Below are 15,629 nucleotides of genomic sequence, written 5' to 3'. Positions count from 1 at the left end.
GTGCTTAGGCCCTGCACCCGCATGGGAGACCAGGAGAAGCACCTGGCTCCTGGCTTCGGATCAGCACGATGCGCCGGCCGCAGTGGCCATTGGAGGGTGAACAAATGGCAAAAAGGAAGACCTTTCTCTCTGTCTCTCTCCCTCACTATCCACTCTGCCTGTCAAAAAAAAAAAAAATTATTCATTTATTTACTTATTTATTTTTAGGGAGAGAGATGAGAGAGAAAGACAAAGAGACCATCTACTGGTTCACTCCCAAAATGCCACAACAGTCAGGGCTGGAGTAGGCTGAAGCTAGGAACCAGGCACTCAGTGCAGGTCTCCCAGATGGGTGGCAGGGGTCCAGCTACTTGAACCATCACCACTGCTTCCAGGATCTGCATTAGCAGGAAGATGGAATATGTAGCAGAACCAGATCTTGAACCTACGCACTATGGGATGCAGGTGTCTTAATGGCCAGGTCAGACTCCTCCCCTGGATGTCATATTCTTACTCATCTTACAATGTGTCTGTATTTGTCAGAAAGTAATTAGCACAGTTAGGCACAAGATTACATTTACCCTTCACTCTAAAGGATGCATACCACCCAAATAACCTCATTGAGTGGAATACGACTACTTTTAACATAAGGCTAATTTTTCAGTATGTCGAGAATGGCTCAGTGTATCAATAAAGTGATCCATGTGTCATGAGTGAACATTGAATCCTATTGATTGAATCAGTTCCATTGTGTAATGTGTAACGTCTGTTCAGTGCTGAAACTGGGCGTCGTAGTTTAGAGCTAAGCATATCAGTGAGTTAGCATCTTACTTTTTGGTATTTGCCCAGCTTAAGTTTACTGCCAAGAGATGCAGCCGTCAGTAAAGTTTTAGGTGGATACACTGGAAAAACTATTTTCTGTGATACCTCCTAAGGCTCTGTGACATGGAAGGAGGTGACAGTGTCATGGAAGTGCAGGGAATTAACATTGGTAAAATGAGGCGGGGCATTCGGCTTAGCAGTTGAGGTGCCATTTGGGATGCCTGTATCCCCTATCAGAGTGCCTGGCTTCAACTGCTGGCTCTGCTTCCAGTTCCAGCTTCCTGCAAATGAGCAGTCTGGGTGGCAGCAAGTGATGGCCCAAGCACTTGGGTCCCTGCCATCCACATGGGAGGCCTGGATGGAGTTTCCTGTTCCCTGCTTTGTCCTGGCCCAACCCTGGGCCATTTGGGGAGTGAACCCATAGGTGGAAGATTTCTATCTGTCTCTCTCTCTCTTTCAAATGAAAATAAGTAAATAATTTTTTTTTAAATGCACATTATAAAAATGTAGTCTAAGATTTATTTCTCTAGGATTTACTCCATTAGTTTCAAAGGATTTTCTATAGCATTTTAAAATTAATTATGCTTTAAATAATACAGATAATATTTAAAAACAGCAACAAAACCCAACCTGAGCCCATCTGAAGGGAGATAGAGAAAGCAGATGCTATAAGAATTCTCATGGCAGTGCTGTGGTGTAGCGGGTAAAACCACCACCTGCGGCACCAGCATCCCTTGTGGGTGCTGGTGAGTCCTGGCTGCTCCACTTCTGATCCGGCTTGATGTTAATGGTCTGGGAAAGCAATGAAGGATGGCTCAAATGTTTGGGCCTCTGTATCCATGTGGGAGACCAGGAAGAAGCTCTTGGCTCCTGGCTTCAGAACAGCCCAGCTCCAGCTGTTGTGGCCATTTGGGGAGTGAACCAGCAGGTGGAAAATTCTCTTTCTCCATTGGTCTCTCCCTCTCTATCTGTAACTACCTGTTGAATAAAATAAAATCTTAAAAAAAAAAAAAAAAAGAGTCATCAGAAGAACTCAGTTTTACAGTTGGGCACAAATATACAATGCTGCTTCAGAAAGTCCATGGAAAATGTCTATTATGAAAAAAAGAATATTAAAGACTGTACACATGGGTTTCTAAAATTCTTTGCACTAAAATGAACTTATTTTTAATCCATTTTTCCCATGAGCTTTTTTAAGCATCTTGCATTAGTTACATGACACCTAAATTTGAACAAAAAGATAGAATTTCTTCATTAGGATACAGCGTTTATTTAGTCCATTGTCTCCCTAAGTTAAAAAATATTGTTTTGGTCTATAGTTAAAGACATAGAAACATATTTCATATTCATTTACATTAATTTTTAAATGTTTTATATGAATGAAATTCACCATTCAAAATTGTCTTTTTAAATCTCAAATTGATAGTCTCCCTACTTTAAGAATATCTGATAATTCATAAGTCAGATTTGCAAAATAAATGAAAGATAATTTGTATAAGGAAGGTTTGTAATTATTATAAACTTATGTGATACAGGGTTTATACAAATACAGCATTTCTTTTTTTTTTTCTTTTTTCTTTTTAACTTTTATTTAATGAATATAAATTTCCAGTGTACAGCTTATGGATTACAATGGCTTCCCCCTCCCATAACTTCCCTCCCACCTGCAACCTTCCCCTCTCTCGTTCCCTCTCCCCTTCCATTTGCATCAAGATACATTTTCAATTCTCTTTATATACAGAAGATCAATTTAGTATAAAGATTTCAACAGTTTGCACCCACATAGAAACACAAAGTGAAACATACTGTTTAAGTACTGGTTACAGCATTAAATCAAAATGTACAGCACATTAAGGACAGAGATCCCACATGAGGAGCAAGTGCACAGTGGCTCCTGTTGTTGACCCAACAAATTGACACTGTAGTTTATGGCGCCAGTAACCACCCTAGGCTGTCGTCATGAGTTGCCAAGGCTATGGAAGCCTTCCAAGTTTGCCGACTCTGATCATATTTAGACAAGGTCATAAAAGACAGGGTGAGGATAGTAACCAATGATCCTAAGAGTGGCATTTACCAGGTTTGAACAATTACACAGCATTAAGTGGGGAAGAGGACCATCAGTACACACAGGTTGGGAGTAGAGCCATTGGTGGTAGAGGTTATGATTACAAAGGAATGAGGCCCAAGTACGCTAGACAGGGTCTAGAACAAAGGACAGAGTCATTATTAGAGGAGCTAAGAAAGGTGCTGTTAAGGTACAATTAAGTTTTCTGATTGAGAGGCAAATAGAACCTGATGGAAGGGGCTTGATAATAATCTGGTGGGCTTTAGGCCTTGTAAGTTAAGAGTCCCAGACCTATCTATCTCTTCACATGGGGTATATCCTAAGGGAGGTGTGAACCTCCTAGGGGAAGGCACTCTGTTGACTTTCATTACTTGGCTGGCCTGGGAGGAGAGCTGGCCAGGTAAAGGCAGGGGGCATCTCTAACAAGAAATTTACAGTTCTGCCTGCAATGTTGCTGACCCTACTTGACCGTACCCTCAGCTGCAGTGGTCACTTTGGAAGTTGGGCTGAGTGAAGGGCTTTTCAGCTTAGAGTCAATAAGATCTGTGGCTCTGACCTGGGCATCCTTCGACTCCAAATACAGCATTTCTTTAGAAGGTTTAATGTAAGTACTTTTCTTCTACCTTCCCAGTGTCAGTCTTACCACTTTTTTAAGGATTTATTTATTTGAAAGGCAGAGTTACAGAGAGAGATTTTCCATCTGCTAGTTCATTCCCCAGATGGCCACAATGACCAAAGATGGGCCAGGCTGAAGCCAGGAGCCTGGAACTCCACCTGGGTCTCCCATGTAGGTACAGGGATCCAAGGACTTGGGATATCTTCTGCTTTCCCAGGAGCATTAGCAGGGAGCTGGATTGGAAATGGGACATCTGGGATTCCTGAACAAATTCCTCTTGTTGAGCATTCATTTGTCTGTACATGGAAAAACAGAAAATAAAATTTAGTTTCAGAATACTAAATCTCATTACCTCTCCATTCATTTAAAACTAAGCAGGGACCAGCAGATGATGACCCAAGTACTTGGGCCCCTGCCACCCATGTGGGAGACTGGGATACAGTTCCTGGCTCCTGGCTTTTGCCTGACTTACCCCAGCTATTAGAGCCATTTGAGGAGTGAACCAGTGGTTGGAAGATCTCTCCTTGTCTCTCCTCCTGTCTTCAGATAAATACATAAATGTTCGAAAGAAAGAAGCAGCAGCAGAGGAATCCATTCCTGCCACAGTTACCAGCCTTTCAGCAGCCCCAAAGTTTGAGAGCTTCCGTGTGGGATCAAAGAACACACAATGAACAAATCGCCTGTGGCCGTGGTCTTCTGAAGTTGTAGCACACTCGCTCTGCTTGGCTTAGGGTTTTCACAAGTGGAAGATTCTTTTTCCATGTGGTTGGCCTTGGTGGTGTTGTTAGACCTGATCTAAAAGCTGCTGAATGCATCCAAGCGAATTTATTTATTTATTTTAAAGATTTATTTTATTTATTTAAAAGAGTTACAGAGAGAAGTAGAGGCAGAGAGAGAGAGAGAGAGAGGTCTTCCATCCACTGTTTCACTCCCCACATGACTGCAACAGCCAGAGCTGAGCTGATGTGAAGCCAGGAGCCAGGAGCTTTTTCCAGATATCCCACGAGGGTGCAGGGGCCCAAGGTTTTGGCTCATCTTCTGCTTTTCCAGGCCATAGCAGAGAGCTAGATTGGAAGTGGAGTAGCCAGGATTTGAACTGGCGCCCATATGGGATGCCAGCACTGCAGGCTGGAGCTTTAACCTGCTGTGCCACAGTGCCAGCTCTCAAGCTAATTTATTTTAAAAACTGCAAAGGTTGGGGTGGGCATTTAGCCTTCTGGTTAAGACACAGTTAAGGGCTGGCGCCACGGCTCAATAGGCTAATCCTCCGCCTTGCGGCGCCAGCACACCAGGTTCTAGTCCTGGTCAGGGCGCCGGATTCTATCCCGGTTGCCCCTCTTCCAAGCCAGCTCTCTGCTGTGGCCCGGGAAGGCAGTGGAGGATGGCCCAAGTGCTTGGGTCCTGTACCCGCACCTGGCTCCTGGCTTCGGATCAGCATGGTGCGCCATTGGAGGGTGAACCAACGGCACAGGAAGACCTTTCTCTCTGTCTGTCTCTCTCACTGTCCACTCTACCTGTCAAAAGAAAAAAAAAAAAAAAGACACAGTTAAGGACACCTGCACCCCACATTGGAGTGCGTGCGTTAGACTCCCAGTCCTGGCTCCTGACACCAGCTTCCTGCTAATGCGGACCCTGGGAGGCAGCAGTGGTGGCTCAAGTAATTGGGCTCCTGCCACCCACATGGGAGACCTGGATTGAGCTTCCAGCTCCCAACTTCAGCCCTGGCCCCACCTGGGTTGTTGTGGGCATTGGGGGACTAAACCAACAAATGGAAATACTCTCCATCTCTCTCCCAATAAATAAATAAATAAACACTTTTTTTAAATGACCAAAGTGAGTCTGAAAGATGGACATATTCATATTGTCAGACAATGTGTACGTTTTTCATTTCTGCCCCTTAGTTTTGATAATACTGTATAACTGTTCTCCCCTTTCCCCCAGTTCAAGAAATTTCTGTCTAAGAAGTAAACACATCCCAGGGTTTTTTGGTTATTTAGAAATTACCTGGAAGACACCATTTTGGGGATAAACGATATGAACACACACAGCTGGTGTCAGATTGACAGGCAGCCCCCACCTAACTGGGTCTTCCCGTGATAGTGGACACAGTTGGTCACTCGCAGCTTGAAGTGGGCTCTGCCCTTGCTCCAGGACGCACTGTCCTGGCTCGGCGAGCCCCACTCGCCGTCTTCTCTATTCAGCTTTGCTGCTTGTCCTCTAAGACCCATCTGATGAAGCCTCAGGGCGCGTCTCTGTCTTCTCTAGCCTGGCAGGGTGGATCTCATGTTTTGTGCCCAGTTCCATTTGAAGCTTCACGTGCCTCTCATTTCCAGCTTTCCTGGCCTCTGGGTAAAGGTCAGAGGCTGCTGGTTATATGTCTTCACTGTGTTCTTTATGCATTGTACTGCCTGCGATTTTCCTGGTTGTTTCTGGTGGACGCCCTGAAAATCTTAGTCTTTCCACTTCTTCATCTTCCTTCTTCAGCTTCTTCCACCTAGTTCTCAGCCACTGTGCGTAACGGCACTGGAGTCTGACAGTTCCTCAAAGGAAGTTTGCAGTTGCACTCCTGCCTGTGTATCCCAGAGAACTGGGAACACAACCACACAAAACATGGATTCGAGTGTTCAAAGCAGGATTACTCATAAGAGCCAAGAGGTGGACACTCCCAAAACGTTGTCGGGATGAGTGACCTGCGTGTGCTGTTTTCATACAAGGGAGGAGTATTCTGCAACTAACAGGGAATGAATAGTGAATGAAGTTACTAGCAGACTTGGATGAGCACATGAACCTTGACCAATTATGCTAAGTGAAAGAAGCAGTTACAGAAGACTTCATAATTATGATTCCACGTATGTGAAATGCCCAGAGCAGGCACATCTGTAGAGACAAAAATGGGTTAGTGGTTGATTAGTGGTTGCTCAAGGCTGGCTGGAGGGAACCTCACTTGAGGAGTGACTGCTAATGAGTACAGGTTTCTTTTGCAAGTAATGAAAATGTCCTAACATTTGTTGTGGATGTAACAAGAGAGCAGAACCCTTTGATATCTGGAAACCACTGAATTGTATACTTTAAAAGCGTGAATTATTTACTTGAAAGGTAGAGTTACAGGGAGAGAGAGGAGATACACACAGAGATCTTACTCCCAAATGGCCACAATGGCCAGAGCTGGGTCAGACAGGAACCAGAAGCTTCACCCGAGTTTCCCACGTGGGTGACAAGGGCCCAGGCACTTGTATTAGTTTCCCAAGGCTGTGCAACAGAGCACTGTGCGGCCTAGCAGACATTTATTTTCCTACAGTCCTGGAGACCTGAAGTCCAAGATCAAGGTATTAGCAGGATCGGTTTCTACTGAGGACTCTTCTTGGCTTAGACAGCTGCCTCCTCCCTGTGTCCTCACACAGCATGCTCTTACAAAGATGCCAATCCTGCTAGATTAAGGGTCCCACCTTGATGACTCCATGCAACCTTAATTACCTTCTTGAAGTCTCCATTCTCAAATATAGCCACACAGGGAGTTTAAGGCATGGACATGTGAATTTTGGGGGCAAATAGTTTACCCCATAACATCATCTCCCAAACACTGCCTGGTTCATTAGTGGCCTCCAAATTGCCAAAGTCAGAAACCCAGGTGTCACCCTGGGCTCTCCTCCTCTTCTCCCCCCTTCCTCTCCAAGGACTTGATAGGATTAGCGGTCCATCAGTCATCAGTCTGTGCAGTCCACCTGCCTCTCAGCTCTGTCTTGTTTCCATTGTCACTGCTACTGCCTTGGGTTCTCGTCATTCCTTGCCTAGATGATTCCATTACAGTCTCCCTCGCTGTATCCTCTAACTCCTGCCAGTGTTCTCTTGTTCCTAGAGAACTCAGATCATTAACAACGTCCCTGCCCAGAGTTTTCTCATGGCCTGTGGAAGAGAAATATGAAATCTGAGTGTGCAGAAAAGACTGTGCACAGCCCATCTCACCTGCTCCTCAGTGAAGGTGGTGGTGTCCTTCCAATGACTGCCAGTGGCTTTAGGGTAAAATCTGCCTTGGCTCATGTCGCGTTCCCCTCCCAGCCCTCCAGCCTCACCTCTTGTCTGTTCCCTGCATCCCCCAGACACACACAGATTTGTCCTCAAGACCGCACGGCCGGCACCGGGGCTCACTAGGCTAATCCTCCGCCTTGCGGCGCCAGCACACCGGGTTCTAGTCCCGGTCGGGACGCCGGATTCTGTCCCGGTTGCTCCTCTTCCAGGCCAGCTCTCTGCTGTGGCCCGGGAGCACAGTGGAGGATGGCCCAAGTGCTTGGGCCCTGCACCCGCATGGCAGACCAGAAGCATCTGGCTCCTGGCTTCAGATCAGCGCAGTGCGCCGGCCGCATCGCACTGGCCGCAGCAGCCGTTGGAGGGTAAACCAACGGTAAAGAAAGGCCTTTCTCTCTGTCTCACTTTCTCACTGTCCACTCTGCCTGTCACAAAAAAAAAAAAAAAAAAAAAAAAGACTGCAAACATTGGTTCAGGCCCTTCCTGCACCCAAAACCCTTTCTTCTCCACTCCCCTGCTCTGTGTGGTTAATTCCCCCCCATGTTTCCCTCTTCCTCCTGTTGAACCTGCCAAGTCAGCACCGGCTTTCCAGGGATGGTGACTCCTTGTGCAAGCTTGTTTAAGTGACTTTTCCTACTGTCTTAGAATGTAGACTTATTATCTGTATTGTCCCCTGGGCCTCTAGCTCCTTTATAAAGTAGTGTCAGTGGTCATGATTCCTGGGTTAGAAGCTTGGTAAGTAAAGGACTTGTAAAGGACTTGTAACATAGGAGGAGTAAGAGCACCTACCCCATGGTGAAGAGCACCCAGGTGAAACAGTAAAACCATGCCTCCTGTTGGATGTGCACAATGAAGATCAGCTATTTTTATTATTACTCGCATATTCTCTGTGTTTCCAGAGCTTAGTACAGGCCTGACAGGTGCTGACATGTTTGAGCATGTTAATAAACCCATATATTTACTTTATGCAACACTTTTATGCCTGTTAACTTATCTGAACAAAAATTAATGTAATTTGAATAGATGAAAATAAAAATTTGTCCAGGAATCAATACTCTTGACTGATAATGACTTTCTTGTTTTAGAGAAAATTAGAAAATTTAATAGAGCCAAACCACAGCCTGATGTACTTGAAGAAGAAAAAATCTGTGCTTACCCCAGCAATATTACCTCAGAGACTGGATTCAGGTAAGGTTTGGGTGGGATACAGGATTAGAGAAAGAAACGGTTGTTTCCAGGGTGGCCGTTTGGCCTAGCAGTTAAGACGGATGTTGGGACACATGAGCCACGCTGGAGTACCGTGCCTGGTTCCACTCCTGTCTCCAGCTCCCTGCTGATGCAGGGCCTGGGAGGCAGTGGTGACAGCTAAAATAAGTAGTTGGCTTCCTGCCACCCACTTGGGAGATGAGTTCTGGGCTCCTTGGTTTAGGGCCCAGTGGGGTGCCATTGCAGGCACGGGGGAATGAACCAGCAGATGGGGTTTGCTGTCTCCATCTCTGAAATTGAGTAATAGTTAATTCACTTGAGGATTCCCCCCCCCCCCCCTTAGTAATCTAGAAACTGTTCTAATCTGGGAGATTGTAACTTTCATTCGTACCTTCATAGCTAGGTCCGGTTTGTATAATATGTATTCCTTTACCTCATAGGGTTAACTTTGAGGTAGTAAGATTCATCTCATGGCCTTCCTTTAATTTTAAAATCTGTATGAACTGCCCCTTTGAAAATGTATCTGGGTTTGAAAATTTGAGTACCATCAGTTAAAGGCTCTGGATCAAGCTACGCATACTACCTCATCCTCTCTCCAGGCTTTTCTGGATCGTAGTAAAGGAACAGAAAAGGCCCCACCACTCACACTCACAGAGGAAGGGGCCACCAGTGCACGAGTGATTTCTGAAAGTGAGGAGAGGACAGGCATTTGGCCTAGCAGTTAAGGCTAAGCTGTACATGCCCCACGTTGGAGTCCTGGGGTTTCACAACCAGCCGTGGGTGCTAACTTCACCTCCCTGCTAATGTAGACCCTGGGAGGCAGCAGTAGTGGGCTCATAATTGGGTCCCTGCCACCCATGTGGGAGACCTGGATTGAGGTCCAGGCTCCTGGCTTTGGCCTGGCCCGGTCTCAGCCATTAAGGGCACTTGGGGAGTGAACTAGCATATGAAAACTGTGTATCTGTCTCTCTGCTTTCAAATGAGTAAGTTTTAAAAAATGTGTAGGGTAAGGATAGTGGATGCAGGAGCTGTACTTTGAATAGTGTGAGACAGAGCAGGCTATAATTGGAGGATACAGAAAAAGTGAGCAGTGTTAAGAGGTGGCCATTCTTTCTGTGGAGCCCTGAAGGCCTTGGGACTCAGAAGTAAGCAGAATGCCCCAGGGAGTGAGACGACACTTCCCCCTGTCCTGCTGGAGACAGGACAGTAGCTGAAAGCACTGGCGAGTCATCCCTGCTCCTGGCATCCATCCTCAATTCCACCAGGACAGCCTGAAGACCTCCGACAAACAGTGCATCCTCAGTGAGTAGCCAACCTTAGGGGAAACAAGAAAAGGAGTCCCAGGTGCTTTACCATGTTAAGTGGTGAATGTTTGTTGTTACTGTAATATCTAAGACCAGAGAGTCTATGTAGCTTGCTAAGGTCCCACAACCAGAGAGTAGCAAAGGTAGGATTGGGATTCAGAAGGTTTTTTCCAGCCCATGCCTGTACCCACAGTATTTATAAGCATATGTCTTTTATTTTTTTCACATGGGGCCATTTTATACACAGTACTGTTCACCATGAATACATTTCACTTATCACCCCTTGACATTTTCCCTTTCAACACATAAAGGATAAACAAGTAAAATACATGCTTACGGTGTTTCCTGGATAGACCATCTTTAGTCACAACATTAAAAATTCATCTGGTTTTTTTTAAAGCTTTATTTATTTATTTGAAAGAGTTAGAGAGAGAGAGAGAGAGAGAGAGAGAGAGAGAGAGGCAGAGACAGAGACAGAGAGAGGTCTTCTGTCTACTGGTTTACTCCCCAAGTGGCCTCAATGGCTAGGGCTGGGCCAGGCCAAAGCCAGGAGCCTTATCTGGGTCTCCCACGTGGGTGCAGGGGCCCAAGCACTTGGGCCATCTTCCACGGTTTTCCAAGGCTGATTAGCAGGGGGCTGGGTTGGAAGTAGAGCAGCCAGGACTTAAAGTGGCACCCACATGGGATGGCAGCACTGCAGGCAGCAGCTTTACCCACTACACCACAGCACCAGCCCCCATCTGATATGTATTTATAATTATCATTACTATGTCTAGTACTCATTTTTTAAATGTAGAAGAAAATTCAAAGTATTTTATTTTAAAGATTGATTTTATTTATTTGAACGTCAGAGTTTACAGAGAGAGGGACAGAGAGAGAAAGAGAGAGAGAATCTTCCATCTGCTGGTTTGCTCCCCAAATGGCCGCAAAGCCAGGAGCCAGGAGCCTCTTTCAGGTCTCCCACATGGGTGACAGAGACCCAAGCACCTAGGGCATCTTCTGCTGCTTTCCCAGGCATGTTAGCAGGGAGCTGGATTGGAAGTGGAGCAGCTGAGACACTTACCAACTCCCATATGGGATGCCAGTGTTGTAGGCAGCAGCTTTATCCACTTTGCCACAACACTGGGCCCTCAAGAGTATTTTATAGGTTTTTTGAATCCTTTCTTTCTTTGATTTATTTGAGAGACAGGGAGCTCTCACTTGCTGCCAGTTCATCCCCTAAAGGCCCACAATACCCAGGGCTGGGTCTGGCCTAAACCAGAAGCCAGGAGCTCACTCCAGGTCTCCCAAGGGTGGCAGGGACTCAGTCACCTGGGCCGTCACCTGCTGCCTCTCAGGATCTGCTCTTGTAGGAAGCTGGAATCAGAAGTAGAGCCAGGAGTGGAACCCAGGCGCTCCCATATGGCATGTGCCTCTTCCAAATGGTATCTTAATCCCGCTAGGCCAAACACCCATGCCTGTAGCTGACACTTCTAAGGAGTGATACCAAAGTGGGATGAAGAGTAGTGAAAGAAGGAATTAGATTTGTATTTTATTTTATATTCTTGTCTATTGTAATTTTTATCAAATGAATAAAGGAAAAAATAGTGCAATACACTTTTTAAAAAATGCTTCACTTGGTCAGAGTAGTCTGTTAAAATGCTAAATCATCTCTCAGTTATTGAGCAAATTTTGTCTTTACTTGTCTCTTCAAATTTTACTTCGAGTCAATTATCATACTTTAGCAAATTAAAATGCCTTATAAAGTGATGATGCCATTTTAAAGTCTTAGAGTTGTGAAAGTTTTTACTATTTCAAATGGAAATATATAAAATAGGTTTGTTTCAGAGATGGAAAACGCGTCGTGAAAGAGTGTTATGTAACATCTCATAAAAGGTTCCAGCTATGCTGTGCCGCAAACCAGCAGGGACCTGTTTGCCGCGAGACTGGTGAATGCTGGTGAATACAGGTAACCCATGTTTGTCTCGGTTCTCTGCAGGACCATTTCAAGCCTAGAAGAAGTCGTGGAAAAGCAAGGAGACCTAATAGTATACCTGAAACGACACAACGCACTGTTGAGTAAGCGACTGTTGGCGCTCACTTCCTTGGACCCAGGCTCTCAATCAAGTAGAACGTGAGAAAGTGCCACACAGAGGAACACAGAGGAAGTGGGGGTGATTCGAGCTGGACCGCCTGCCCGATAAGCTGCCATAGACAGCTGCTGCTTTTGCTGAACGATGTTTTATGCTTTTCCTTGAAAACATGAATTTGGTTCTGGTCTGTGTCACTGTTCAACATGCAGGGCTCCTGGATCATTTGAGATGTATTTTGAAGATGCCCTGATAACCTGAGGAGAATGCCTGTTGTGTACATTTTGAAATAATGAACTGCTTGGTTTATCCTAGGATCAAAGGAGTAGTTTAAACATCTCCATGGTCAATAGTTTTTCTTCCTGACATAAGAACCCTCTCATAGTTTGGCAGTTTATAGAGGAAAACTGACATGGCAATCTATTTTAAAAACAGGGGTTCAATCAAATAAGTTCTCTCTGTTGTTAAGTTGAAATCATCATTCTTGTGGGGAACGCTGTTGTTTCGTGTAGAGCCTTATCAGATGTCTGAGCTGCCTGTGTGGTACTGGACAAGCACTTAGGACAGTGGATTTAATCAGCAAGTCCCAACTGTAGAGCCACTATGTCCCTGGGTGCTTCACTATGCAAACGCCTATCGTTCTCTCTTCAGAAATAAGACGACTGCTCAGATGCAAACCAGGGCTGCCTTTGACATTAGCAGGACCTCCCATTGGCCTGGCTGAGTAATTAGAAAAGAATTTAGAACTTGCACTTTATTTTTGCCCTTCTTCCAGAAGTTGCCTTGTATTTCAGTATTGATTATATCTTACTTGGAGCATTAAGTTCACATATAAGAGAGGAATCTTCTCTGGTCATAAATCTAAATACGAAAAAAAAAAAAAAAGACTTTTCTAAGTCTTAGAATAGACTTAAAAACTGATTGGGGCTAAAATATCCAATTGATTTATATAGAGATATTAAACATATCTAATTCTTGAGATAAAATGAAGTATTTTATGAATAAATGGCATTGTTTCTCTATTTTCTCCCTTTATGGATTTGCTGTCTGCACCTTGACGTGATACCTTCAAAGACCTTTGGTTGAAGGCTTAGCGAAGAAAAGCAATATCTGATTATGTAGGCTGTGAACCTTCTTTGGTCATTAGCTGAATAGCTGGTATTTTACTTTGAAAGCTGTACATCACTGGGGAGGCAGAGGGCACAGCAGGCTGAGCCTCCACTGGAGACACCTGCATCCCGTATCAGAGCGCCTGGCTGCATCTTGGCTACTCCTGCTTCTAATGCAGCTTCCCACTGATGTGTCTGGGCAGCAGCAGGTGATGGCCCAATTATGTGGGTTCCTGCCACTCATGTGGGAGACCTCGATGGAGTTTATGCCTCCTGGCTTCAGCCAGGCCCAGCCCTGGCTGTTGCAGGCATTTGGGGAGTTGAACCAGTGAATGGAAGATTTCGCCCTCCTTCTCTGTTGCTGTGATTTTCAAATAAATCTATGTTTTAAATGCTATTCCTAACTATACTGGATGTAACTGGACAAGGGATGTGTTCGTTTGGTAATAACCGCTGTTGCTCCTGGAAAGCAGAAACCTGTTTCCTTTAGCTGTAGTTATTGCTGGACCAGAAAGATGGCCATGTGTCACCTGCAAGCAACACAGCCAAACCTTCACGACAATGACATTCCCCAACAGAAGCCAAATTGTACTCAGGTTTTCAGTTCAGAGTGTGCCCAAGTTCCTTCCCTCCTTCCTTTTCTTTTTCCCTTCATTTTACTAAGTCTCAAGCCATTGCCTTCTCTGAACATCTGTTTCTAGGTATTGGAAGAGCCTCTAAACCTTGACTTTAGCTGCTTTCCTCCTCAAAACAAATACACCAGTGGTAGTTAATTAATTCTGATTTCTTTTTAAGCTCAACTGTCATCAGTTTCTGAGACTTAGGGGATAATTTTGATTTGCAGAGAAAGATACACAAAACAAGTTAGGATGTTCAAGTTCTCTTGTAGATCTGTATAATCGCCAACACTTGTAAATTCAGTAGTGAACATTTCAGACAATAAATGAAAATGAAGCTAGGTATCAGAACAAGAAAATGGAAAAGTAAACAAAACAATTTCTACGTAAAGCACACTTTGTGTGTCCAGTGGGCTGGCACTGTGCTAGCACTGTGGATTCAGAAGTCAAAGACTGGTTTCAGGTTACATTCCAATCTGACAAGAAGAGGATTTCTAGGCTCTGCACTAAGTGTAATAATGGAAGGGAAGCCCAATGTACTATTAAGTGTGGGAGGGTACCTAGGGGGAAGAGTGTTTTAGGAATTTCAGGCAAGTTAATGCGTAAGGAAGCCAGAAGTACTATATGTAGTTTTTTGTTTTGTTTTATTAAATATTTCTTTATTTATTTGGAAGGCAGAGTTACAGAAAGGCAGAGGGAGAGAGAGAGAGGAGTGTCTTCCATCCGCTGGTTCACTCCTCACATGGCTGCAGTGGTTGGACCTGGGCAGATCCAAAGCCAGGAGCCAGGAGCTGCTTCTGGGTCTCCCATGATGGTGCAGGGGCCCAAGGACTTGAGCCATCTTCTACTGCTTTCCCAGGCCATAGCAGAGAGCTGGATCGGAAGTGAGCAGCCGGGACTCAAACTGACACCCATGTGGCATGCTGGCACTGCAGGCAGCAGCTTTACCCGCTTTGCCACAGTGCCAGCTCCTATATGTAGTTTTGACCAATGTGAGGTGAGAGGTAGACAAGATCAGATCTTGAAGGGTGTTGATGCAATATGGAGGGGTTCACACTTTCTCTTGTTGCAATCAGAACCACTGAAGGATTTCAAGCAAGGAAGGGAGATCACTTTTAGGAGAATCCAATTGTAGTTCAGTCTGAAGAAAAGATGGCCCTGAATGAGGGCAGATGTAGTGCCCTCTTGTGAGTATAAATATTTGTGTGTGTGTGTATGGAGATGCTTATCTGTGTATGTGTTTTCCAAATGACAATAGCATCACGACTTAGTGTAAAATTAAAAGCTCATTATTTTTAATGGCAATATTGAAAAATATAAAGAAAACTATTTCAACTGCCACTACCAAGGAATTGTGCCATTTTATACAGCTTGTTATCTCATACCTTTGCCAATTGTGGGTGATATCAATTTAAGTAATCTAGCCCATTTGGGTGGGTTATTACTTCAAATTGTATTTCTTTGAATACTAATGAGGTTGAGCATTTTTTCCCATGATCTTTGGCCTTTTATAAATCTTTTGTGACATGTATATTCAAGTCCTTTGCTTATTATTCTCCTGCAATATTTTTATAAAACTTCTGTCTCCTTTGATATATTAAGGGTAGTTCTCAGTTTAAATTTATTGAAAATGTGTCCTGCTTTGTTTTGTTCATTTTGAAGTAATTAGCTTATCCTAGTATGAGGAGTCAGGTTAACAGGCAGCCAGGTTGGTCCCAGTGGGAAATTTAGGGTGCAAAATGCTTTCTTCCCCCAAAAGTTATCTTTTGCAAGGTGAAAAGCACCTGCCCTACTCCTTGGGAGGTTACAGTCTTATCAT

At 44.6% G+C, this 15,629-nt stretch overlaps 1 protein-coding gene across 2 annotated transcripts in view; it reads left to right on the top strand.

Annotated features, from left to right (window-relative positions):
• TMEM192 (transmembrane protein 192) overlaps positions 1-15,341 on the top strand; it is a 33,709-nt gene extending 18,368 nt beyond the window's left edge. For both annotated transcript variants that reach the window (XM_062199364.1, XM_062199363.1), the window contains 2 exons: positions 8,591-8,693; positions 11,994-15,341. In XM_062199364.1, the coding sequence (XP_062055348.1) occupies positions 8,591-8,693; positions 11,994-12,132 (242 nt within the window). In that variant the 3' untranslated portion in view covers positions 12,133-15,341. The remainder of the gene's footprint in view (positions 1-8,590; positions 8,694-11,993) is intronic.
• The last annotated feature ends 288 nt before the right edge of the window (positions 15,342-15,629 follow it).

Source organism: Lepus europaeus, chromosome 8 (genome assembly GCF_033115175.1).
Source record: "Lepus europaeus isolate LE1 chromosome 8, mLepTim1.pri, whole genome shotgun sequence".
Taxonomy (NCBI): Eukaryota; Metazoa; Chordata; class Mammalia; order Lagomorpha; family Leporidae; genus Lepus; species Lepus europaeus.
Note: the sequence above shows the minus strand (reverse complement) of the source record. Positions and strands in the feature narration are given on the sequence as shown.